This window comes from Labeo rohita, chromosome 19 (genome assembly GCF_022985175.1).
Source record: "Labeo rohita strain BAU-BD-2019 chromosome 19, IGBB_LRoh.1.0, whole genome shotgun sequence".
Classification (NCBI taxonomy): domain Eukaryota; kingdom Metazoa; phylum Chordata; class Actinopteri; order Cypriniformes; family Cyprinidae; genus Labeo; species Labeo rohita.
The window spans coordinates 2,958,799-2,984,604 of NC_066887.1; the positions used below are offsets into that span (position 1 = coordinate 2,958,799).

Sequence of the window (25,806 nt, forward strand, 5' to 3'; positions counted from 1 at the left end):
GGTTTCCACAAGTAAAAATATCCTTCGCTGACACGTCGAGTAATTTCCCAAGCCAAACGTGATCGCATCATACAGGCAGAGCTGTAAATAAAAACATCTATTCAGAGGCATCTGGACGGATCTCTGGTGTTTGATGTGGGCGGGGAGGGGTTCTCTGTGTGACTGCATTGGGGGTCTATTGTGTGGGTCACAATAGTAGCGGGAACCACAGATGCTTCTGTGAGGGAGGCAGCCGCCCCGTCTGGGTGGAAACAGAGGGAGAGAGAAGGGAGGAGAGCTGGATACTGGGGGGCTGGGTGCCTGACACAGAAAAAAAGCAGGAAAAAAAACAGCCAGTCTGCCTCCTCTTCTCCAGAGCAACGCCCCTCCCACAGCAGAGCGGCCCCAGAGCGCGGGGCCGCAGACACGAGCGCGCAAAAACTGCTGGAGCTGCAGCCTGAGCATAAGAGACCAGAGAACTCAGATCTGCAAATAGGGATGGAAAACATAAGGGGTTTTAAATGGGATTCTGGTTACAATTCCACTTAACGATTTGTATTTCGTAACTATTCTTTTAGTACTTACTGCACAGTTGAAAGCCCCAAGGGTTTACTCAGAATTTGGTAAATTTGCAGTTTCTTTTCATGCTCCTTAGGTTTAGAATGAATTGCAAAATGTACTCTGACTACACCTTTGAACTATTTTAAATGTCTTTGCAAACAGGAAAACTAATTGTTTTTCTTGATTTAACGTTTGGTGACCGTATGAGTTGTTTTTAATGATTTGTTTAGTGTAAAACTTATTGTGCTGCTGTCTTGACCAGGTCTCTCTGGAAGAGGAGATTGTAATATCTCAACAGGATTTTCCTGGTGAAATAACGGAAGTAATTATTCTTTTAGTACAAAGAAAAACAACAGAAAAAAATGACATACAAGTATGTTTTATGAGCATTTTAATGCGATGCACAGTCTGCGTTTTCTAAGGGGAAAAAAAAAAAAAAAAAAAAAAAAAAAGTCACATTTACATTTTATATCAAAATAGTTATTTTTCAGAGAAAGTTAATTTTGACATTCAGAGAAAGTCGACTTTTAATCATTCGTCAGTTAAAAACTTCACAAATGAAAGGTACTTTCTCTCATTTACTCATTTTGTTCAGAACTTGTTGGATAAGATTAGATTATTTGCAATATGACTAAAGGTGCAGTCACATTTTCCATTGCTTTAGCAAATTTTGGTGGGAGGAATCCGGTAATTTCAAAAAGAAAACATGCAATATGAAAATGTGCGAGGGTGAAATATTTATATGCAGATTTTGCAACATTTGTGTTGGTCACAAGGATCTGCAGCTGTTTGATATGGAAGTGGCTTATGTGTGAATGGCATTTCATGCATTGCAACATTATTAACAACAGACCATGCATCTTTGCAAATTCTGTTAGTACGACCAATGCATAAATTGAACGGGTGCATTCAGCAGTGCAAATTATTATTAGCATCATAAGTTAAAATATTACAAAGCTTCCAATCAGTTTCCAAATCAACCTTTGTATCAATAATAGGAATCTTTTTTTTTTTCTCCCCACATTTAATTATTCAATTCTGTAGTGTTTTTCACAACATTACAGTTGTTAGACATTTTATTTCACAATAATATCTTGATCATTGTGAAATAAAATGTCTAATATTATAAAATAGGATTTGGTCATATTGCCCAACCCACAACCTAAGCCAACCAACTATAAACATGTGAAACCTTTTCTAGTCCCAGGAAAAAAATAAAGTTTATTCCAAATTGCAATTCAGAGTTACACATATACCTCAAATATCTGAGAAAAAAAAGGGAAAAAAAAGGGAAAAAAATGTGTCAAAATCACAAAATGTTAAGTAAATATTGCATATAAATAGTGCATTATAAAATCAGAACTGTTTTGTTAATATGACCAGGTGCATAAAATGGATGGCACATTCAGCATCAGTGGGAATTAGCATCATAAAATAAATAAATATTTTTTTTTTCTCTCTTTTCAAATATCAGTGGGAATTATTAGCATCATAAATAAAGTAAAAAAAAAAAAAATAATAATTATTTTATATATATATATATATATATTTATTTATTTATTTATTTATTTATAATAATTTTTTTTTTTTTACTTAAATTTTCCCCCTTTTTTCAAATAGTGAAAATTATCAGCATCGTAAATAATTATTATATATTATATAAATATATAAAATATTTAAATTTAAATATTTATATACATTTACTTTTTTTTTTTTGTTCTCAAATATCCCAAAAAAAAAAAGGTCTCCTATCGGTAAACCAATAGAAATCGGCATATTTCCAAGCCATTTAAAAATGGCAAACACACGCACCAATTGCATTTCAGCACTGCAACTTACACAGGCACATCACAACATGAAAAACATTCACTGTATTCATAGACTACACTGGAAATGTGTCCGTCTGCATCACACTGTAGTCACCTGCTTGCCGCTTGATTTAAATTACACAACAGATATACACAGAGGTGTAAACAGCACAGCAGAATCTTCCAGTTGACATTTCTACCATCACATGGTACATTTTGCCACACAATCTGCCTGTTTAAAAAACACTAACTAAACACCAGGAATATAATGGATGACGGTGTCATTTTAAAAATGGAAATCGTTCTAAAAAAAGACAGGTTCTAAATTCTAAACCTTATCTGTGAACCTACAAGAAAAAAAAAAAAAACAAGTGAATAAAAACACCAGATTGATGCAATTCAGAAAAGTATGTGAGAGGAAAGACGAGGAAAAACAGGAATAATGGGAGAGGCAGTGGAGGGAGAGAGAGAGACAGAGAGAGAGAGAGACAGAGAGAGAGAGAGCGAGTGCTGCAGTGAGACACGGCCTTTGTGCTGCCGTCAGCCGAGCAGGAGCGCTGAGAGAGAGAGTGAGAGAGAGAGAGACACGTGGGGGGGGCTGGAGGGCTGAGAGTGGGTGTGTGAACGAGAGCGAGCGAGAGACAGACAACGAAGGGAGGACATGAGAACACCAAATGACCAACAAAACAACTATATGAAATGTATTTGATGCATGAATCCTTAAAAAGTACCGCTTTTCTTGCATCCTGCTTGATTAAACTAACGCATAGGACGAGGGGGAAAAACTGTGTGCAACTGAGAGCGCATGAACGAGAGCAACGGCCCCTGAACCTGAATAAGCCACGCGCACACAGGAAGACCCAGAATAGCAACAGGAAACACGCCCCAGACTCTGAATACTGCAACGGTACAGCCGCGCAAAACAGGCCGAGAGCTGCGCTGAACCGCTGCCTTCAACAGCATTCAGATCACACGGAAAAACGATCAATTTACAGTTCAAAAGAGACAGTGTTATTAAGAGCATGCAGCAGAAAAATACACTTATGAAATTAGATTACATTTCAAACTGTGAATAATGCATGTTAACATGCAAAACGGCACTACAGTGTTAGGGTGCTGTGAGTAATTGCCAGAACATTGCATTGTAAGTGCCATGGTGAGTTTATCACATTGTTAGCTTCCAATCTAATAAGATGCAAGAGGCAATCTGATGATATATTGTGGTTGATGGTATAAAGTGCCAATCAGGGATTTTATATTGTGGTATGCAGCTGACATGCATCATGTTTTATAGAGTTATTAAGCACAATAAGCTGTCAAAATAGCACTCAATGCTCAGTGCATGACACGTGGAGTATTCATGCAAACACAGTCGGTTATGTCTTAGGTCAATGGAAACGCTGAAACAAACAATGGTAAAAAACGAAAATGCGTGATTAGAACTGTGCATCAGGTCAGACTAATATTTTCCGCTGCTGTCAGTGGCATTAATGTTAATCGAACAACAAAGAAAAAGAAAAGTCACTCACTGCTCGATTGATTAACTTTTGTATCAATGAAGGGAATCAAATTATATTTCATTTCTACAGTGAAGACTAGGCAAAGTTGTTGTTTTTTTACATTCGATTTTTCAATTTTGTAATAATTTCTTGATTCTTCTTCTCCAAAATGAATCGCATTTGAGGGCCTAAACGTATTCAAACTCCTGCACGCCAGAAGTGGTGAAAATGAAGAGTTTAGATGCAAAACCAGCTAAATCCATCTAACATCTTTAAAAAATGCATTTTTATCAGGCTCAGATGTGCAGGTTTCTATGTAAGTACCGGTACTTCAGATTGGGCTGAGAATGGAATTTTAGTGAGTTTGAAGAAAAATTATTTGATGGACGTATGATGTGTCGAGAGCATTCACTCAGTAACATCATCTCATTTTAGACCGAGATGGCTTTTAGCTGGTTTTGCATCTGAACTCTTCAAACGTACATCTGATATGGGTTTCAGAAGTGGGCGTGAAAAAAAAAAAACGATAGCGCCACCTATAAAATTTCAACAAAGTGCATTCGAGCTATTCTTCACATGTATGAAATTCAGTAGACACATGTAAAAACCAATACCTACAAAAAAGGTCGCTCATTACAAAGTCTAAAACCCAACAGGAAGTCAGTTATTTTGAATTTTCTCGGCAAGTTTTGTGCCATTTTTGCTATTTTTAGGTGTTGTATTTTAACAAACTCCTAGAGATTTAAATAGATCAACACCAAATTTAGTTAGCGTAATTTAAAGCCCTTCGTGACATTAAATTGTGAAGATCTGAGTTTTCGTTGGAGGGCGTGTCTGTGGCGGCCTGACAAACTTTAATGTTTTATCATAAAACAGGAAGTTGTTACAATTCAGACAAACAATGTCTGATCTGCACCAAAATTCACATTTGATAAGAGTCCTGTCCTGAACACATGCCCATGCTCATATTCAGTCATAGCCATAGCGCCACCTTCTGGCAACAGGAAGAGATTTAATGAAAACACCATTATATTTGGTCAGTCTACTCTAAAGGCCTTTACGATGTTAAATTGAAAAGATCTTGAGTTTTCAATGAAGGGCGTGTCCATGGCTGCCTGACAAACTCAATGTTTCGCCATTAAAAAAAAAGGAAGTTGTTACAAGTTGTTATCAGGCATGCAATGTCTAATTTGCACAATGAACACAAGCCCATATTCAATTATAGTAATAGCGGCACCTGTTGGCAACAGGAAGTGACATGTTTTAAATCTCCTCAGAGATTTAAAGACATCAACATTATATTTGGTCAGTCTAATCTATAGGTCTTTGCGATGTTGTTGGCAACAGGAAATGACTTGTTTTACACTAACTTAAACATGCAATGTCCAATCTGCACCAAACTTCACATGTTTGGTAAGAGTCCTGGCCTGAAGACATCTAAAGGCCAATATTCAGTTATAATCATAGCGCCACCTGCTGGCAACAGGATACGTCACGCTTCAAACTAACTCAAACATACCATGTTCAATCGGCGCCAAACTTCATGTTTGATAAAAGCCCTAGCCTGAACACATCTACATGCTAATATCCAGTTTTACTCATTTTTTTAGTCAGGAAGTTTGGCACATAATAACTTTGACATATTCCTCCTATATTTACCACTTTAAATGCATATTGCCCACCGTTCGCTGTTTTTCTAAAGCCACCAGGTGGCTTGCAGCTTTAATTTCATTTGTTTCTTTGTTTAGTTGTATCTGTCCTACTGTTTGTAATGCGGCAAGTTTAACTATCTCACAATCCTAAGTTTATCTATCGCAATTCAGAGTTAACATCTTGCAATTTTGACTTTTTTCCTCAATTTTAAATTTATATTGCAAATTTCTAAAGGTATGTTTCAAAATGTTAAGCAAAAACTGTGCAATATAAATTGTGCAATATGAAGTGAGAACTGTGAGATAAAAAGTCACTTTTTTAATTCTATAGTAAAAACGGTTTCAGGCAAAAACCTTAAGTCTGATTACTACTGTATTTTAGTCAAATATTATCACTTCTGCTCAAACCGCATTATCTGAGGCATCATTCATGTAGCACAAACAGTGCAGGAATGAGCGACGGTTGTTAAAATCACTAACCCCAAGTATGCGCGAGTACAACAGTCATGCTTGCCTTAGCAAACACTATTAATAAATATAAAAGCTACAGGACAAAAAAAGAGAAGCATAAATAAGCCACTCTCGGCAAGCAGACAGCACAACAAAGAGAGAGCAAGAAAAACAGGGAACCGCAACAAGGACAAAGCTGTTAGATGGGAAACTAAGTGAAAAGGAACAGGGCAGAAAGGGAGAGGAAAGACGGATGGAAAGAGTCGCAGACATCTGACAGGACAGGAGCACTTGGCACTGGCGCTCTGTCAGGGTGGGAGTGCAGGGGAAAAATGCGGGTGGTCTTGAAATGATGTCAGCCGCTGGGGTTCCTGTGTGAAAATGGCTCAGTGTCTCACTCGCTCGCCCGCCCGCCCAACACACTTTTCCTCTCTTCCCTTCCATTTCCTTCTTTCATCCTCAATATCCTGCCTCAATCCATCCTGACGTCCTCTTTCCCCACTAAATAACCATCTGCTTTCAGCACAGGGTTTCCTACAAAACTCCATTTTTGCAGTTTCAACTAAAACTAGTTTTAGTGAACTTTATTAACTCTTTCCCTGCCACTGCCGAAAATTTCCGAGCTACCGTAACGTTGTAGTAAGTAAAATACACAAACTGTTTCTGATTAAAACATTAATCGATGTCATAAAATGAGTACACTGTAAAAAAGTTTTACCCAGTTTCAACTTAAAAACTTAAGTTTAGCAACTGCCGTAAAATTAAGTTAAATCAACTTAAGTACAAGTCATTTTAACTCACTTTATTGTAGTGAGTTGAAATGACTTGTAGTTTTAAGTTGATTTAACTTAAAATTTTAAGGAAGCTGCTGAACTTAAGTTTTAAGTTGAAACTTGCGAAAACTTTTTTTTTTTACAGTGTGTTTAGATTTAAAGGTCAGAAGCTTTAACTTACATGATACAAAAAAAAAATGTTAAATCTTAAAATGTTAAGGTTACCACTGCATTTTTCTGAAAGAAAAAAAAAAAAAAAAAGCAGCGATTGATATCATTTATAGTTATTTTTAAAGCTTTAATGTACTGTCAGTATAAAATAACTTAATTATTGTTTATTTAATTCTAACAAATAAGTTCTTGTTAAAAATGTAATAAATAATTTGCTTGTTATTTCCACACAGGAGAGACTTGGTATTGTTTCCAAACAAAAAGAAATGTGTTGTTTTTGGCATTGGCGGCTAAAAAGAGTAGAAAATTATTAGCATATCGGATATTGCAAAAATACAATATAGTGCATCCCTAATCAAAACATTAAACAGCATATTAGGGCTGTCAAGATTCCTTGAGAATAGAGTACTCTATTAAAAAAAAAAAAAAAAAAAAAAAAAACAACTCGACTGCATTTTGCCTGTTATTACTTGCTTTTAATGTTTTATTTGAACCAATTATTGCTTTTATACATGTGATTTTTAAGTCTATTTGTTCTTTTTTTATAACCACAAAAAATATATATATATACTCGTTTAATCGTCATAATAAATTGACGGATTACTCAGTTACCAAAATAATCTTAGCGACAGCCAAACCGCATACAAAATCAACCACAATTACTGCTATCACACAAGTCATTTTTAAGTCTGTTGTTCTATTTTATTACCTATTTGCTTTAGACCATTAACAAATGTTAAATCTTAAAATAAAATGTTAAGGTTACCACTGCATTTTTCTGAAAGAAAAAAAATGCAGCAATTGATATTTTAAGTATATTTTATTTTAAAACCGCATACAAATCAACCGCAATTACTGCTATTATACAAGTCATTTGAAGTCTACTGTTCTATTTTTATTACCACAAAAAAAATACTCGATTAATCATCAGAATAAATCGTCCGATTACTCGACTACCAAAATAATACTTGGCGCAGGCAAACCACACACAATCAACCACAATTACTGCTATTATACAAGTCATTTTTAAGTCTATTGTTCTATTTTACACACTATTAATCATCAGAATAAATCCACCGATTACTCGATTACCAAAATAACTAGCAACAGCCAGACCGCATATAAATCAACCGCAGTTACTGCTATTATACAAGTCATTTTGAGTCTATTGTTCTATTTTATTACCACATACAAAAAATAAATAAATAAATACAAATAAAAATACTCTGTTAATCACCAGAATAAATCGCCTGATTACTCCATTATCAGAATAATAGTTAGTGACAGCCAAACCACATATAAATCAACCACAATTATTGTTATTAAACAAGTCATTTTGAAGTCCATTGTTCCATTTTATTACCACATACAAAAATAATACTCTATTAATCATCAGAATAAATCAGCCATTACCAAAACAAGCATTAACAACAGCCAAACCACATATGAATCAAAACTACCCCAAGTTATTAAATGAAATGTCAATCCAGGAAGTGCCGAATCCGATCCGGATGTAGCATTGACAAAAACGTGATTTTCTTAGTTTTCTGTTCAAAATTTAGCTTTATGACACTCGCCCACATTCAAGTGTTGATTAAAAAGAATGCATGAAGCTAGAACAAAACTTTCAGTTTGTTTTGCTTAAAAGCAGAGGCTCTGTTCTTTTGACATACTGCGTTCAGACATTCATACAACAATTTTCTGGGGGCTATGAAATTTTTTTGAAAAATGATCAAAAATGCTGACGGGGAAAGGGTTAAAATATATTTGCACAAACCAATTTTGAGAACATATATTAAACTAGACTTTGTAAAAATCCTTTTAAATTAGAAAGATTGTTTCAAAATGATAATCTGAGAGTTTCTGGACTGTTTTGTTAAAAATAAAATAAACAGTTGGCTCATAGGGGCAGAAAATGTTTGCCTGATGGGCATTAAATAATTGTATGTTTATATATTTTTCACATGTGAAAGAGAGCTTGTAATTTTGATAGAGTGACGCATCACAATCTCTCCATTATATTCCAGTCCCTTTTTCTCTTAGCATCTCTCTTGCGTTCCCAACGGGCCGGGCCCCTCTGAGTCAGAATTACTACTCCATAAAACCTTTCCATCCACTGGGAGAAAGAGGGGGGGAAAAAACGAGCGAGCGAGCGTGTGACTAACATGTGACCTTCCCCTCCAGGCCCGAGCACGCTGACTTAATATGCATCTCGGAGTAAGATGCCGCCAAAAGATTATAGACAAAAGTTTAAGTGACGACTCAAACGGAGCACTTACAGGACACTGAGGATATTGACTTAGAAAGAGAGGGTGTGAGAGAGATATAAAAGCAGCGGGGGAAGCGAGGGGCTGAGGGTGACGGACCCCTGAAGTCACGGCGGAGTACAGAGGGGAGGCGGATACTGCTCGGGATTAGCCGCACTTTGAGGAAGGGCCACAAAAGGCTGTTAAAAAAGAACTGGAGGAGATTAGAAACGACTGGAGGGAGCGTTCGTGTTCTCTCACACACAGAGAGGATATATCACTTCCAGGGCGTCCCACAATTGAAATCCCAGGCTATTGGAAATCTCCCCGCGCCAGATCTCCGTCGCTCGTATACGGCGGACATAAACACCATCATCATCAACCAAATGGAAGAGGATTTGATTTGATCCTCGACTGATATGAACCGCACTGCATTGAGATTAATTTGGGAAATGAAAAAGAAAAAACATAATTCAAAACTAATTAATCAGGATCACGGCAAAAGATGCCCAGTCTTTCTGCCGACGAAGACGCAATCTGGGGAATCGTTTTTTTTTTTGGATTCAGATCCTCCCCAGAACCCGATCGGCTCCAGCTTTCTGTCCTTCTCCGTCTTGGCGCGCATCAGCGTACATATGACAGAGACATTATGGTAAACCAGAGCGCGTCTACGCAGGACTATGCCAAATGGGTATTAAGTAAGACAAATGCAAGCTCATGAAAAGCTGTCTGAAGGTAGAGTGTTGCCAACAAAAACCCACAAGTCCAATTATTTTTGTTGTCAATATAATTGCCAATCACAGAATGTGGCTTCTCATTTACAGCAGTAAGGCTTGTTTTAAAAGCATCAGCGTGCCAGGTTTTATAGGGGACAGTGGTTGTGCAGTGTACCGGTAAAATAAAAGGATCTGTGCCTCTTTAACACAGTGGTTTATTAAAACGGGGGAGTCAGGGCCAAGGTGGTCAAAGATGACTTAATGGCATAGCTGAAAGTAGTTGAAAAAGACAGTTGTCAATTTACTCACCCTCATGTTGTTCCACACTCGTATAAATTCGTATCTTCCGTTGAACACACAGAAAATATTTTAAAGTCTGTTGGTAACCAAACAGCTGCTGGTAGCTATTGACTTCCATAGTATTTTTTTCCCCCCCAATTTTTGAAGAATTTTAGCAACCAAACATTTACTGGCAGCCATTGACTTGCGTCGTTTCTTCTTTGTTTTTCTCCATTTTTTGAAGAATGTTGGTAACCAAAACAGTTATGGGTAGCCATTGACTTTTATAGCATTTTTTTTTCTCCCCCATTTTTGAAGAATGTTGGTAACCAAACATTTTCTGGCAGCAACTGACTTCCATAATACATTTAATTTGTTTTCCCATTTTTAAAAAAATGTTGGTAACATCCATCCATCCATCCATCCTTCATTTCCAAATGAAGTTGGTAACCAAAACAGTTGCTGGTAGCCATCGACTTTTTTTAGTTGATGGCCTTTTAGTTACTTACTTACTTAGTTAGTTACTTAGTTACTTACTTACGCTTTGATTTTTTGTTTTTTCTTCATATTTGAAGAATCTTGGTAACCAAAAAAAGTTGCTGGTAGCCATTGACTTTTAGTATTTTTTTCTCCCCCGTTTTTGAAGAATTTATTTATTTATTTTTTTTTTTATTTGTTTGTTTGTCATTTTTGAAATATGTTGGTAACCAAAACAGTTGCTTATAGCCATTGACTTGCAGTATTTTTTCTCCCCCATTTTTTAAATTTTTATTTTTTTATTTTTTTTTAAATATGTTGGTAACCAAACCAGTTGCTGGTAGCCATCGACTTCTGTAGTATTTTTTTCTCCCCCATTTTTGATTAATTTTGAAGAATTTTGGTAACCAAATATTTGCTGGCAGCCATTGACTTCATAGACTATACATTTATTTATTTATTTTTTAGAAGAATGTTGATAATCAAGCCTTTGCTGGCAGCCATTGGCTTACATAGTATTTTTCCCTACTATAGAAGTCAGTGGCTACCAGCAACCGTATAGTTACCAACAGTCTCCAACAGTCTTTACAGCAAATATATTGTGTTCAGCCGAAGAAAGAAACTCAGGAATGGAACAACATGAGTGAATTAGAACCATTTAAATGTTTAGGGGGAACCATTTCTTTTAAAAGTTTTTAAATTACTAAATTATTTTTAACACATTAAAATAATAACTTTAATCACTCTAAATGTAAAAAAAAAAAAAAAAAAAAAAAAAAAAAAAAAAAACTATAAAAAGAAACTATTTTTCCCTCTAATAACTATTTGATTTTTTTTTTTTTTTTTAAATAACATTTTTGTTGAAGAACAGTTCCGGAATCACAAAATGAATTGTGGTTAATTAAAAAAAATAATTCTGTTGATTAAAAAAAAAAATTAAAACAGAGAAGCTTTGCCTTGACTACAACAGAAATACCTAAAATATCTTACACTTAATATAGTGAGAGGGGCCTTCAAATATTTTGAACATTGTAGGGCCTTCGAGTACAAAAAGGCTGAGGACATGCTTTAACATCTACAACTGAGCCAACATCACTAACAGAAAGCAGACAACATACAGCCATTATCAACTATTGCTCTAATAAAACATGTGTTCGACTGCTTAAGATTTTAGAAAAGCACTAGCACCATCATCCCTGCATGTTATGAGTGTATGTGTGTGGCCACAGTGACGTCAGACCAAAGAGAAAATGCATTCATAGGTGGAGCAAGTTACATTAAACAAGATTAACTTCTGTTTACTTTATCAGTGTGCATAGTTAATTCTGACTTTACAAAGCACCAAATTAGTTTTACAGATAACACACACAAAACAAAATGCCGCCTTTATAAATTTAGCTACAGCAGGCACAACCAAATCAAACGGTCAGGAATGCCAGCACAACACGCCTGAGAACAAACAGTTCACAGAGAGCTGACAAAGTGTACGGTTGCTAGACGTGTTCATTCGTTGTGGTGTGAAGCAACGATTATCAGGAAACAAGCTCAACCAGTCAAACTGGTCCCTATTCACTCGATGGAAAGTCTCTGCAGTTGGCAGCTTTAATCCACAACGTTCATGAAATCAGTCCACAAAACCCAACAGATGAAGACTTGCTCTAAAAGATCCACAACTATATTTTCATATCAGAACGTAATACTTGTAGACTTCAAAGCAGCAAGGAGCAGCATATGCAGACCCCAAAAACAAATAGACCCTCTAACAGTACGTATACACCCAGAATTGCTTCTCTGCATGGTAGTACCATTAAGCCTCTAGTAGTTTGTGTCGCGCAGCTGGATAACTCGCTCGCAGGTCAGGCAGTGATTTGGAGGCGTTTTACCTTTGGTGTCGACCGGGCTAAAGTTAGCGGTAGGGGCTAATCTACCGTGAGAGCAGAGCATGAGGGAAATGTTGGTGGTAGAAGGGGTCAATCGAGGGCTACATTATTGCCTTTCCCGCAGGCAACCGTGGGGATTCCTGGGATTGAATAAAATCTCGGCCAATCTCAGTCACTGGCTACGTAAGAGCAAAATATATAAATAAAAAAAAAGAAATAAGAGGAAATCACATCCTGAGGGCATCCCCCACTGGCACAGACTGAACGATCTGGGTTCTCTCACTCACTCGTCTCTCTTTTACCTTCTCCAGCCCTCCAGCTCCAGTCATTTGCCAGCGCTCTATTAGACACCCCTCTCTCTCTCATTAATTATCGCAGCTCATTTGGAAATTTCGGAGGCACTGTTGCTCTGAATGAGCTATTTGTATCTGCTAACCTATAAACACACACACACAACAATATCCTGAATGTTTTTCACTGTGACAGATGATGTGCACACCTTCGCTTTTCACTGACCTGGTTTCCAAAAGCAACTAATCTCACGTAGCCGACTTTTGGCGTGCATGCTTATCTCAGACTGGAAATAACCTTGTGACCAACATGTGGCATGATATAAGGTTTATGCTGGGTAAATTAGACAAAGCAGCAGCACCACAACAACATTCAGATGCAGAAGTGTTTTCAAACAGTGCTGCAATAGTTTTCACACCAACAGGGAATCTAGTAAGGCTGTAGCTATCGATTATTTTAGTAATCAAGTACACTGTAAAAAATAGAAAACAATTTGTTGAGTCATCTTAAAATAATTTGTTACCCTGCTGCCTTAAAATTTTAAGTTGAGTCAACTAAAATAAGTTTATTCAACTTAAAATGTTAAGTTGTACCAAGTAACAACTTAGACATTTGTGTTTGCTAAACTGAACAGATGGGTAAGTAACCCAGCTGCCTTAAAATTAAGTTGATTAAACTCAATTATCTAAGTTGTCACTTAGTATAATTTAACATTTAAAGTTGAATAAACTTTTTTGGAATTGACTAAACTTAATTTTAAGGCAGTCAGGTTACAAATTATTTTAAGTTGACTCAACAAATTGTTTTTTACAGTGTATTCCACCGATTATTCTATCGATTAATCAGATAAGAAGTCATTTTTCTTTACTAAAGAGCAATACTAAATATACAAGAGAAAATAAAATGGGTTTCTTAAAATAAACAACTAAATTGTTTCCTTTTTAGAAAAATTTACATTTTTATTGCTGAAATTGCATACATTAACCATTAAAACTAAACCCATTTAATGCATTTTTGCCAAATTAAGTTAAAAATGCAAATACAAACATATCAATAATATACACATATAAATGAAAATATAAATGAATAAAAATTCAAAAATCCATTTTACACTACTTTAGAAAAATGTAAACATTACAACCTAAAACAAAGCCATAAATCAAGAAACTGAGGCAGTTAGATGCAGGCCTATTTACCCACTAATTAATTAAACTCAAGGGGAAATAAATGCATTTAACTAAGTTACAAATGCATAAATAAACATGTCCAGCTTTTATTGGTTTGTGCGTCAGTAATATGTCACAATGTTCCGTGTGTATTTACAGTAAATGGACTAAACGAAGCCTCCTTACTTGGGAATCGTTTCAGCCCTAGAATCTAGTAAAGGAAGTCCAAACTTGTATCTGGAGGGCCACTGTCCCATAGTGTTCAGCTCCTACTCTAATTAAACACACCTGAACTAGCTCATCAAGGTCTTCAGACTCACTAGAAACTTCCAGGCGAGTGTGTTTAAGCTAGTTGGAGCTAAACTCTGCAAGACTGGACACCCCTGATCTAGTAGTGCAGACTCTGTGGTCAAAATTTCCATCTATCCAAAGGTAATAATTACATCATAGATGTGGCCTGGCAGGTAGTGTTTGTGCTATGTGATGCTTAAGTGCGGTTGACCCCCGTTCACATCTGACTCATTTGATGCACTTAGAGCAAAGGTGTCCAACTCTACTCTTGGAGGACCAATGCTCTGCAGAGTTTAGCTCTGTGCACTCCAACACACTTATGGGGCGTTTACACAGAATGCGTTTTTCCATTCCAGTGTGCTACTTTTACATTGTTTTCCGACCATTGCTCACGTCTCGCCATGTCAAGTTAAAAGAATTTCAACTACCGCTCAATGTCAGTTGCAAAACAGTGGAGCAATCAGAAGACCCCGGAGGCGGGGTAAGCACTGCAAGCTTGTTTACAGAAGCAAGTTAGCATGGCAACTGTTATATTTGATGGCATCATGGCCTTAGATATAAAATATGTATAGATTCCCCATTCAACCGCTCCAAGCACGTGGATGCGTCCGCCATCTTGGAACGGTGAATTTGACGTCATGGCATGATCATGGCATGCGTTGCACTTTTTTTTTTTTTAAAGAGGTCATAGGGGTTTTTGAAAAATATCTCTTTTGCAGTTTGTAACATAGCTATCCTTAAATGTAAAAAGTCTGCAAAGTTGTTAATCAAAACAGTGCATGATAAAGCTACTGTCTCATAAGAAAAGAGTTGATTCTGAATTCACCTCAAGTCGTTATAAATTGAAATCTTCTGCCTGTTACTGATGTGTGTCACTCGGTAACACATTTGCATAATCCCGGTACACTTCCACTAGTTAGTGTGTTCACATGTTGAGAAGATGCTGAGTTCTGCAGTGTGAAAGCACTTTTGTTTTGTTTTCATTGCCGAAAGATGATGTGAAAAATCAGTGGTTCAAATTCATTTTTTCCATGATACCACAACAATACAATTCGAACCTTTTCTTGTGTCCTCATCATTTTACAGAGGACTGCTCGTCTAATCTTGGCTTCGTTGGCTTCTTTATTGTCTTTAACAAGCGTCTCCAAACCACAACACAATTTTAAGTACGATTGATACGTTATGGGTACATTTTCAATTGCGTGCTCATAATATCAAGGTTTTTTTGTGCTAATATATGATGTATACCTAGTGCAGCTTTAGGTTTCCAGGTAAACCACAATATTTCTGTCTTACTGAAATGGTTCTGATAATTCACTGTGAACTCACTATTTCCCAAGAAGTAATTTTTGTAATAATAATAATAAAGAACGTAACTGGTTTCATCAGTTTGTCACGTTAGCACTCAGCTAACATATCCAACATGACTGTTTTCTGTGTTTACGGTTTAGCAGCTAAACTTTAGCTGTGGGCACGATACACTTGCAAAAAGTGTTCAACAAAATGTTTTTAATGTCGTTGTTTTAAGAATGGATTGGAGCACTATATTGTTTTATATAAAGGTAGTGCTCGCTAACTTGCTCAAGTACTCCTCTCTATGCCAATCAAAAGAGACTTGGCTAGCTGACCAATTAGAGCAGAGCAGGCTTATAGAAGGGAGGGGTTTACAGACAAGCTGCTTCGAATGATCCGTTTTGAAATGACTCCAATATTAAATGTTTACTCTGAGAAACTTGCAATGTTTTCTGACCTTAGATGGATTTAGACTCAACACAATATTAGGACATTTTAAAAAAACCATATGACCTGCTCTTTAAAACCATTCCTGAGCGCTGAGTCTCACGTTTTTAAATGCAAAGGCTTTTTGTGTGAACAGCCCCTTACCTGTAAGTTTCTAGTAATACTGAAGACCTTGATGAGCTAATTCAGTTCTGTTTAATCAGGACTAGAGATAAACTATGTAAGACAGTAGCCCTTTAGCAGCAGGACTGGACACCACTGACATTCCATTTGAACTTGGAAGTCTGAACTTTTAACTGGAATGCCCTCCCATGTCAGAACTCCAATTCGGAATCTCAAAGGAATCGCAACAACTCCAACTTCAGAATCCAATGTGGCTACTCAATGAATCAACTGAAGAGAAACAGTAGTGGTATACAGTTGATTAGCACTTATGTTTGTCTGTGTCTCAAACTCAGTGATGCAACACAGCACTATCCAACCTCTATTTGTAGACATGATACTATTGCATTTTCTGTGCAAAATACCTCGTTTTATGTCTTTTTAACCAACTGGTATTGCTAACAATGGACAAGTCCATTCCGGTTTACTGACTTGGGTTTGACGACATTCCCACCTGCCCCAAAACTAACGAATCTCTCAAAAGTTCAGTACCAGTAACCATGTAAACTACCTTAGAGCCACAGAGTTAGACTTGAAGTAAACCTTTACTCTCCCAATCCAAACCCCATTTGCACCCAAGCACTACACATTTTCCATTTCAAGTCTTAGAGTCCCAACTGAAGAGCTGATGCTTGATTAGTAGGAGTTCAAAAATTGGGAAGCCTCCAGGAACAGAGTTTTGAAACACTTCTGTATAGGTTTATGTATGACTACAGTGATCCAACCAACTACGATCCCGAAGAACAAGACAAACAACCCAAGGCCTCATTAGCCAAGTCGTCCAGTGATTTGAGGACTGGCAAGTTTTTGCATGTTAAGGAAAAATAGCATATGCTTGCAGAGTTGGTCAACTAAAGATATTCCTTTGAACAACTAAAACACTTGAGCACTAAAGCACAGAGTCAATGCTTGTCAAGAATGAGTTACCGCTACAAAACCAATTCCCTCATCAAGAGAGCTCATCTGAAAGCTAGCATGGCATGAGGTCAATCAGGTTTGAAATTTTCATGGGACTCACAGGCAGGCTGGAAGGTCGTCCTTGCAAGTTCTCCTCCGGACCGCCCTTCCCGGACACCATGGGCTGATTGGAGGAAGGAGCCGAAGACTGAGAGCTGAAGGAGTCTTGAGACAGCTCCTGAGGAATAAAGCAACGAAAACAAAATGTAGAAGCTCTTCTGAAAGGAAAAAACGATTACAACCCGTAGTACTGTTGTTACCTGAGGTGGCGGAGGAAAACGCTGGAAGGGTGACTGCTGCTGCTGCTGTTGTTGTTGAGACTGCAGTGGAGGGGTTTGGGAGTACGGTGAGGGCTGACCCTGTCCTGAAGCTTGCTGGGATGACTGTGGGGGCGCCGAGCTGGGAGGCTGTGATTGTGGCGGGCCCTGCTGCTGTTGTGAGGGTCCCTGTTGCTGAGGAGGCTGCCCTGGACCGGAAGATGGTTGCGAGTATCCGGGCTGCGCCCCTTGCTGGCCCTGAGACGGACCCTGTGACTGAGGGGGACCCTGGGACTGGGTGTAGGGAGGTTGTCCTGACTGTGACTGAGGAGTCTGGGAGTATGGCGGCTGGCCCTGAGGGGGGCCGTGGGGGCCCTGAGGTTGCCCGTAAGGGGGCCCGCTCTGGCCATGGGGAGGACCAGGGGGTTGCTGGGAGTAAGGGGGCTGAGAGGCCGCTCCAGTGGAGGGCTGCTGGGGGTATGGAGACTGCTGGGGGCCTCCGTGAGGTGTCGGGCCCTGTTGTCCGTAGTAGGCGCCTTGGTTCTGACCATAACCACCTGGGCCATGCTGTCCATAGCTCATCTATGGAGAAAACACAGCAGGAAACAGTCCATCAGTTAGCAAGCAAACTATTTTGAAGATTGAGTAATGGCACTGATTTATTTATTTATTTATTTATTTATTTATGGAAAAAGGAACTTGTGCACAGAATGATTCACAATAATGTGCATATCTACAAAATGGTCAGGGTTAATTTTATGACTTTGCTAATTTTATGATTAGCATTTTACCATTTATTTCAAGACAAACTATACCTCATAAATCTGTCAAAATAAACATTTGTTTTAACTTGAAGATACTGTGATAGAAATATTACTTAGTGTAGCCCTAATGTTTAACAAATTATTAGTTATTAAATTATTATTAAAACATTATTTTTTAAGGAGTATTTACCAGAAAAATTCACCAGAATTTATTTACCAGAAAAAAATGTCAATACACAGCATTTCTGGGAGAAAAAAAAAAAAATTTAATTAAATATGTAATCTGTTTATCAGAAAAAAAATAATGAAACCAATAAAATGGAATACAGAAGATTAGAAGAAAAAAAATTGAGGGGCGTAAAAAACATTTCATAGGGCCTTGTAAATGGAATTTTCTTCAACTTTTAACAAATTACCATTAAATGGTGCAAGTTTCATGATTTCAATTAATTAGACATGATTTAAGTATTTTTAACCATTAAAACAGTCTAGAAAGAAAAATTAAAACAGGAAAAAAATAAAACTGATTTCATCTGGCCCTACTTTTATTTAATTTAACATGTGCATATGTGTTCAGTGTCATATTTGATACATCATGCTTTTATGGCTCATATTTGTATTTTATAGCAAAAATAGAGCTCATACTTGACCAGGAATAAAACCATAAAACATAATGCAACCCAAATGAATAAATAATTGTTTCCCAAAAGCCTCAATCTCATTTATGACCCTAGACCACAAAACCAATCATAAGGGTTTATTTAGATTTATATATTAATAAAATCAGCTTTCCATTGATGTGTGGTTTGTTAGGATAGGACAATACTTGACTGAGATGCAACTATCTGAAAATTGGGAATCTGAGGGTGCACAAAAAAAAAAAAAAAAAAAAAAAAAAAAAAAAAAAAGTTAAACATAATGGGAATAAAAATGTAAAAAATATTGGGAAAATAAATAAATAAATAAATAAATAAATAAATAAATAAATAAATAAATAAATAAATAAATAAATATATATATATATACACACACACACATACACACATAAATATATATATTTATATTTATATTTATATTTATATTTATATATATATATATATATATATATATATATATATATATATATATATATATATATATATATATATATATATATATATATATATATATATATACATACACACACACACACACACACACACACACATATAAATATATAAATATATAAATATATAAATATATATAAAATTTGCCCAAATGAAGTTCTTAATGCATATTACTAATCAAAAATTAAGTTTTGATATACTTACTGTATTACAAATTTACAAAATATCTTCATGGAACATGATCTTTACTTAATTTCCTAATGATTTTTGGCATAAAGGAAAAAATCGATAATTTTGACCCATACAATGCATTGTTGGCTATTGCTATAAATGTACCCGGGCTACTTGTGGTCCAGGTAGGGCCCCATGATTTCCGCAATGCGGAAAACGTGGACGGAATTGCGGAATCCAGTCATAAAATTAGAATTTACTGAATAAAGCGGAATGTTGCGGAATTTGTCAAAGTTTGAATGAATTAATCAAAAGTAGTTCATTACACTTAAATCAAACTGCAATATGGACTAGCATCTGTAAATATTACACTGCAAAAATAGCATTTAAATGTGAATCCTGCATGTTCTGTGTGTCTGTTTCAATAAATGGAGCAGACGAGTGGTTTTGTTTACTACATACACTGAAGCTCACGTGATGCTTGCAGTGATTTCAGCATCTGTTGTCTCACTAAATGAGGACATAAATACATGAACAATATCTGCTGTCACTTCATGAGCATCTGACCATTCCATTTTAGGAAAACTAATGTTATAACTTAAAGACATTGTGCCAGATATATATCACTATTACTACTATTACTACTACTACTACTCAAACATTATTTTTTAAAGGATAAAAAAAACATTCATTTTAAGAAAGGCTATTTTAAGAATAAATTTGAATAAATTAAGTATGCATTCAAATAATTAGACATGCTAAAACACAGAATTTGATAAAATATGGTGAGAAAAATGTCATTTTTGTTAAACCTTTATAAAATATGTGAAATTGTATAAGTTTCATGATTTTTAATTAATTAGACATGCTCTTTGATTATTAGAATTTTATTTAACCATTAAAAAGGAGTTGAGAAAAATTTAAAAATGGGGAAAAATTAAAACTAAAAATTAAACTGATTTCATAGGGCTCTATCCAGGGTCACGTCTGATACTCAACATGATCTGTCTAAAGTGATGTCTAAATAAATAAACCAAAGTTGCTTAAGTCCAGTAAGTGTTAGGGTTACTGTTATTTCAACAGTACAGAGTTAAATGAAACTAAAGCGTTAAATGAAACTACAGCATTTCCCCAGATTTGTAATAAGCATGTTGTAAATATCAGCTTCACACAAAACTTCAAAGTTCTTACTTCATGCTAAATGATTTTAAAAATACTAATAATTTTAGAAAATGAAGCGTTTAGTTAATTTAGCAGTATTATTAATGCTGAAAGTAGACGTTTCCTAGCTTCTAAACATTTTTCACCTTTATTTTCACAAATATTTCTCACTATTAAATCATCAGTTTGTTTACATGGTTTCACGATTTCTGATTAAAGTGCTTTTCACTCCAGCTTCTCTCATGGGTGTGTGGGCAGACAGCCAGACGATAGCAGCAGAAGGCAGAGGAGGTGACAGGGAGGAAAGCACAGCGTGGGGAAAAAGTTACCCGCCAGGACACTGTTTACTTTCAGTGAAAGGGATGAACTGACACTCGATTTAGAGTCAGCGTAACCCATTAATAAAACCCAAACAGATGAGTGTAAGTGCAGGGCCAATCTGCAACCAGTCACCACAAACAAAAACACCTTCACTGGCTATTTAAATGTGTACAATAATAATCCCCAATGCCTTTTTTTTTTAAAAATAAACAAGACGACAAAGCATGAAGTCATAACATCACTCATGATTCATTATGAGTCATATTTTCATGTTTACTGGTATCAACTGAAACCCATTTATGGAAATCAACTTAAAATAGGAGTTAATGTAACTGCACTGAGATGTTGTGTTTGCATTTCACACTCTTTGAAAAGACCCACAGTAGCAGCGAAGAGACATATTTTAGGTTTCAGGAGGACTGAGGTCAGTGCTTTTTACCGTTTGAAGGACCGGCGTGCACGCGGGCTTTCAGGGAAACGCTTGAATTTCATTACTTTCAGTCGGCATACAAAAAAATGTGACCTTGCTGGAGAGTGTACTGTGTGACACAAAAGCCTGATGGTGACAAGCTGGGCACTTTCCCTCTCAAGGAGAAAGGAAATATAAAAATGGGGAAGAAAAACGCCTCTGACAGAGAGGTTTAATAAAAACAACCTGAAGTGCATGTTCTATGCCAGGCTACAAATGGATGGCACTCCAGCGCATCTGCTTACTCGACACAAGCACAATGGGGCACCCGGCGCAGACAACGGGAGGAAGAAAGGCAGGCACTTGAAGGCTGCCACGTACTAAACTTCAGACGCGCGAGGAAATCCCCACGCGACAAACCTGAGCCTCGCTGTGACCTCATAACCACCTTCTTTGAAAGCACAGATGAAAAGAGCTATGAGCTCATGCTGCTATGATCAAGAACGTCTTAAGACTGTCAGAAGCCTTCAGGTTCAAGCTGAGACTCTGAAAAACAAAAATCTGGCAGCAGAGTAAAGGTCTGCCCACTGTGTAAATGAACAGAATGGCTGGACCGGAATTCTACTGTATGGAGCTAAACTAGTCTCATTTTGACCATTTTCTGGCACTAATTTAACTCCATAGTTGTTGGGGTTTTTTTTTTCTCCTCCACATGTTGAAAGAATGCAAGTTTAGGTGAACCCTACTGAACATCATTTTAGCCCATGCAGATACTTTTATAGCTACCATACAACTGACTATGGAAACCTGTTTTCGCCATAAATAAAAGGCGGAAAAAAAAAAATAATTGTGAGATATAAACTCACTATTGCACGTTATAAAGTCAGAATTGCAAGATATAAACTCAGTTGTGACTTTTTCAAAATTGCGAGTTTATATCCCACAATTATAACATTTTTTTCTCTCAGAATTGCGAGTTATCAAGTCAGAATTGTGAGATATAAACTCGCAATTCTAAGAACACAGTCTTTTTTCCCCTCAGAACTGGACTTTATAACTTGCAATTGCGAGTTTTATTTCTTGCAAGTTAAGAGTAAGTCAGAATAGTGAGAGTCGCAATTAACTTTTATTTTTTACTCATGCCAGAAATGCTTCCATAACTGACCATTTTGCGTTCAAGAAAAACATCCCAAAACAAAATTATCTAATAATTATTTAATTTCACTATGCTTGCAAAATTTGCTGAATCTAGCTTTAGCCTCTGCAAAATAATACTACAATTAAAAATAATAATAAATTAAAAAATCAAGTTGCATCTATATAGATCTCTTTATTTTATATAATAAATAATTATATTATAGAATTTAATTTAAAATTTAGTAAATCTCTAAAATGTAGGGTAACACTTTACAATATGGTTTCATAAGTTAACTACATTAGTTAATAAGTTAGTCTTAATGTTAGTTTCAACATCTGATGTATTAAAATCAAAAGTTGTCTGTTAACATTAGTTAATGCACTAACATGAACTAACAATTAACTGTATTTTCATTAATTAGCATTAACAAAAACTAACATATTCTAATAAACACACTGTTCATTGTTCATATTAGTTAACACATTAACTAATGTTAACAAATGACACATTGTAGTGTTACCAAATATAGATTTAATTTAAACAAGTCTTTAAATATCTAAAAAACATTTCACTAACCTTGCAAACTTTGCAGTCTTACTGTAATTTTTAACAAATCATTTATTTATGAAAAACACTAGAAGTTATCATCTAAATAAATACCTTTATTTTACATACCTTTATTTTACCAAATTCCAACTATTTTCTCATATTTATTTGCTTTCAAATTATAGAATTTAATAGATATATAAAATATAGATTTAATTTCAGCAGTTATGCGTGTTTTTTTTTATTATTATTATTATTTTTTTTTTTTTATGAAATATTGTAATAACATATACATAGCTGCAATAACAAGCTTCCAACATTGTTAATAAATCATATTGAGAACAAATTTCTGAAAGATCAAGTGACACTGGAGACTGAAGTAAAGATGCTGAAAATTCAGCTTTGCACCACCAACCTTTTAAAATATATTAAAAGCATATTTTTCATCAAATCAAAGCATTTTCATTTTTTAAATAATGTTTTCCAATACTACTGTACTTGTAATTTTTAAATTTTAATTATTTTAAAAATATATTACAAAAAATATATATATGTATCTTCATCACAAACTTTTGAATGGCAATGTATATTGACTTTATAATCACACCCTGCTCTCTAAATTGCTCTCGGCATCAGCAATTCAAAAAGTAAAAACAACCCAAAACGCGTTCATCTGACCTGTTGCCCGTACTGCATCCCGCTCATACTTCCGGGAGTGCGGCCCTGCATGCCCATGGGATACCTCTGGGGTCCCGGGGGCCCGTAACCCTGTCCTGGGTAGGGAGTACCCTGCTGGGAGCCAGGGGAAGGCCCCTGCTGCTGAGAGTAGGGGTTTCCACCTCCATAGTGCTGCCCTCGAATTTTCCCCACCTGGTCCATGGGGCCTGGAGGCTGAAAAAGAGAAAGAGAACGAGGGTAAGCGCTAATATTTCAGCGGCACAGTTTAAAACCAGCGAACGTCATACAGGAGGTGAAACTATTGCGGTACGTTTTGGTTCCCTACAGCATCGAGGCGACTGAATGCCAAGCGTTCGGGTCATTAATTTTGTGAAAGCATTCACTTAGGCATCTCTGGTTAAGATGAAGTCAATAGTGATCAATATCAAGAGAGGCTCGTTTCTGCCGTTAAGATTGAAAACAATCACAATGGAGTATTAGCCGGAGCACGGCAGAGGCACACCACCCCGAATCAAAAATAGATCTGTATGCTTCAAACACGCTGCCAGCGAAGGGAGGGGAAATTGGCAGTAAATGAATGAGAGAATGAAAGCAGCGGTTCAATCTGCCAGGCCGTCCCGAGTGCCAGGGGCTGAGACTGGATGAACAGTCAACTTCCCTTTGAAAGCAGACAAGAGGAAACAAATGTGTACGGTGACTGGAGTGTGACCCGAACATCACACGACACCGAGACGGAGAATTACACACACAGATCAGAATAAAGTCTTTGGGACGACGGGACTGGAATGCGATGCGCGGGAATTACGCGAGGGACAGGATCTGAGATCGTGAACTTAAATCTGACGATGAACTGCCCTTTTTTCTGTTTGTAAAAAGACAGCACTCGCTTTCAAGTGCTCTGATACTGATGTTGTTTTACGAGACTTGAAATGAATAGTAATGTAACATGAGATTCAGAAAGAAAAACTAGATTCAGAAACAAAACTACACTATAAGCGAGTAGGGCCTCACAATTAATTGCATTAAGTTTCTCTTGATTATCCTGAATTAACAAGTTTAAAATCGCCCAATCAGAGCTTTTCTTTTAAATGAAGAGCCTACTTTTTTCTTTTTTTTTTTCTATCTGCCCAGTGTTTTAATCTTCCCAATCTAGCAACCATGCACTCTCTCAGACAATAAAAAAATAAAATAAATAAGATCGGAAAACATTAACAAATATGATAGTGAAAAAATTCAAAAATGCTTTCCATTTTCATTAAGATAATTTGGAATAGTTACTGGAATAGTAAAAAAAAAAAAAAAAAATTTGCATTTCAGCTTTTGAGACGAATGTTTCAAAAAGGTCAAAACTGATTCGAATGGTAAATACAGTAAATCAGTAAACTACAATTATTGTTTAGCCCTACAAGTGAAAGTGTTTTTTTTTTTTTTTTGGTGTGTGCAAGTCTGTTGTTTTCAACTGAAGTGTAGCACAAAACTGATGGTTTAGCCAAAAAAAAAAAAAAAAAAAAAAAAAAAAAAAAAAAAAATGAAAACTGTATTTTGTGTCACAAAATTGGATATTTTGAAGAATGTTGGTAATACAAGTAAGAGTAATTGCTGGTAGCCATGGAGAAAACAACCCTACGGTCAAACTTTCTTCAAAAAATCTAATATAAAGGCCCTATGACTTCAGTGACACTGAAAACATGGACTGAATCACGGAATCCTGTCATAAAGATGGAATTTACTGTATAACGCAGAATGTCTCGGAATTTGCCCAGTTTGGGATAAGTAAATCTAAAGTAGGTCAGAACACTTAAATCAAAACGTCTGTGAATATTAAGCCACAAAAATACTATTTAAAAACTGCATTTCCTGTGTTTTTCCGTATAAATGAATGGCGAAGTTGCGTGGTTCAATTTGCTACACAAACATACTGACGCGTGCACAGAGCTAGTGGTGTTTTCAGCCTCTGCCGCCTCAATATGAGACACTTTACCGTTTCTTCTGAAAAAGACAGAAACTTAACGTTCTTCAAGCAACCAATCAAAATAAAAGTTCGGTTTAGAAACAGTGACAGAAATACATTACTTAACGTAATGATAGTACTACTAACAATAAAATTACTCTTAAAACATCATTTTTTTTAAAGAATATTTACCAGAAAAAAATATA

At 36.2% G+C, this 25,806-nt stretch overlaps 1 protein-coding gene across 1 annotated transcript in view; it reads right to left on the minus strand.

The window, feature by feature from the left end:
- The window catches only part of arid1ab (AT rich interactive domain 1Ab (SWI-like)), an 84,514-nt gene that overhangs the window by 31,858 nt on the left and 26,850 nt on the right, over positions 1-25,806 (minus strand). The window contains 3 exon segments of the mRNA XM_051136408.1: positions 17,160-17,276; positions 17,359-17,937; positions 23,650-23,862. Of these exon segments, the coding sequence (XP_050992365.1) occupies positions 17,160-17,276; positions 17,359-17,937; positions 23,650-23,862 (909 nt within the window).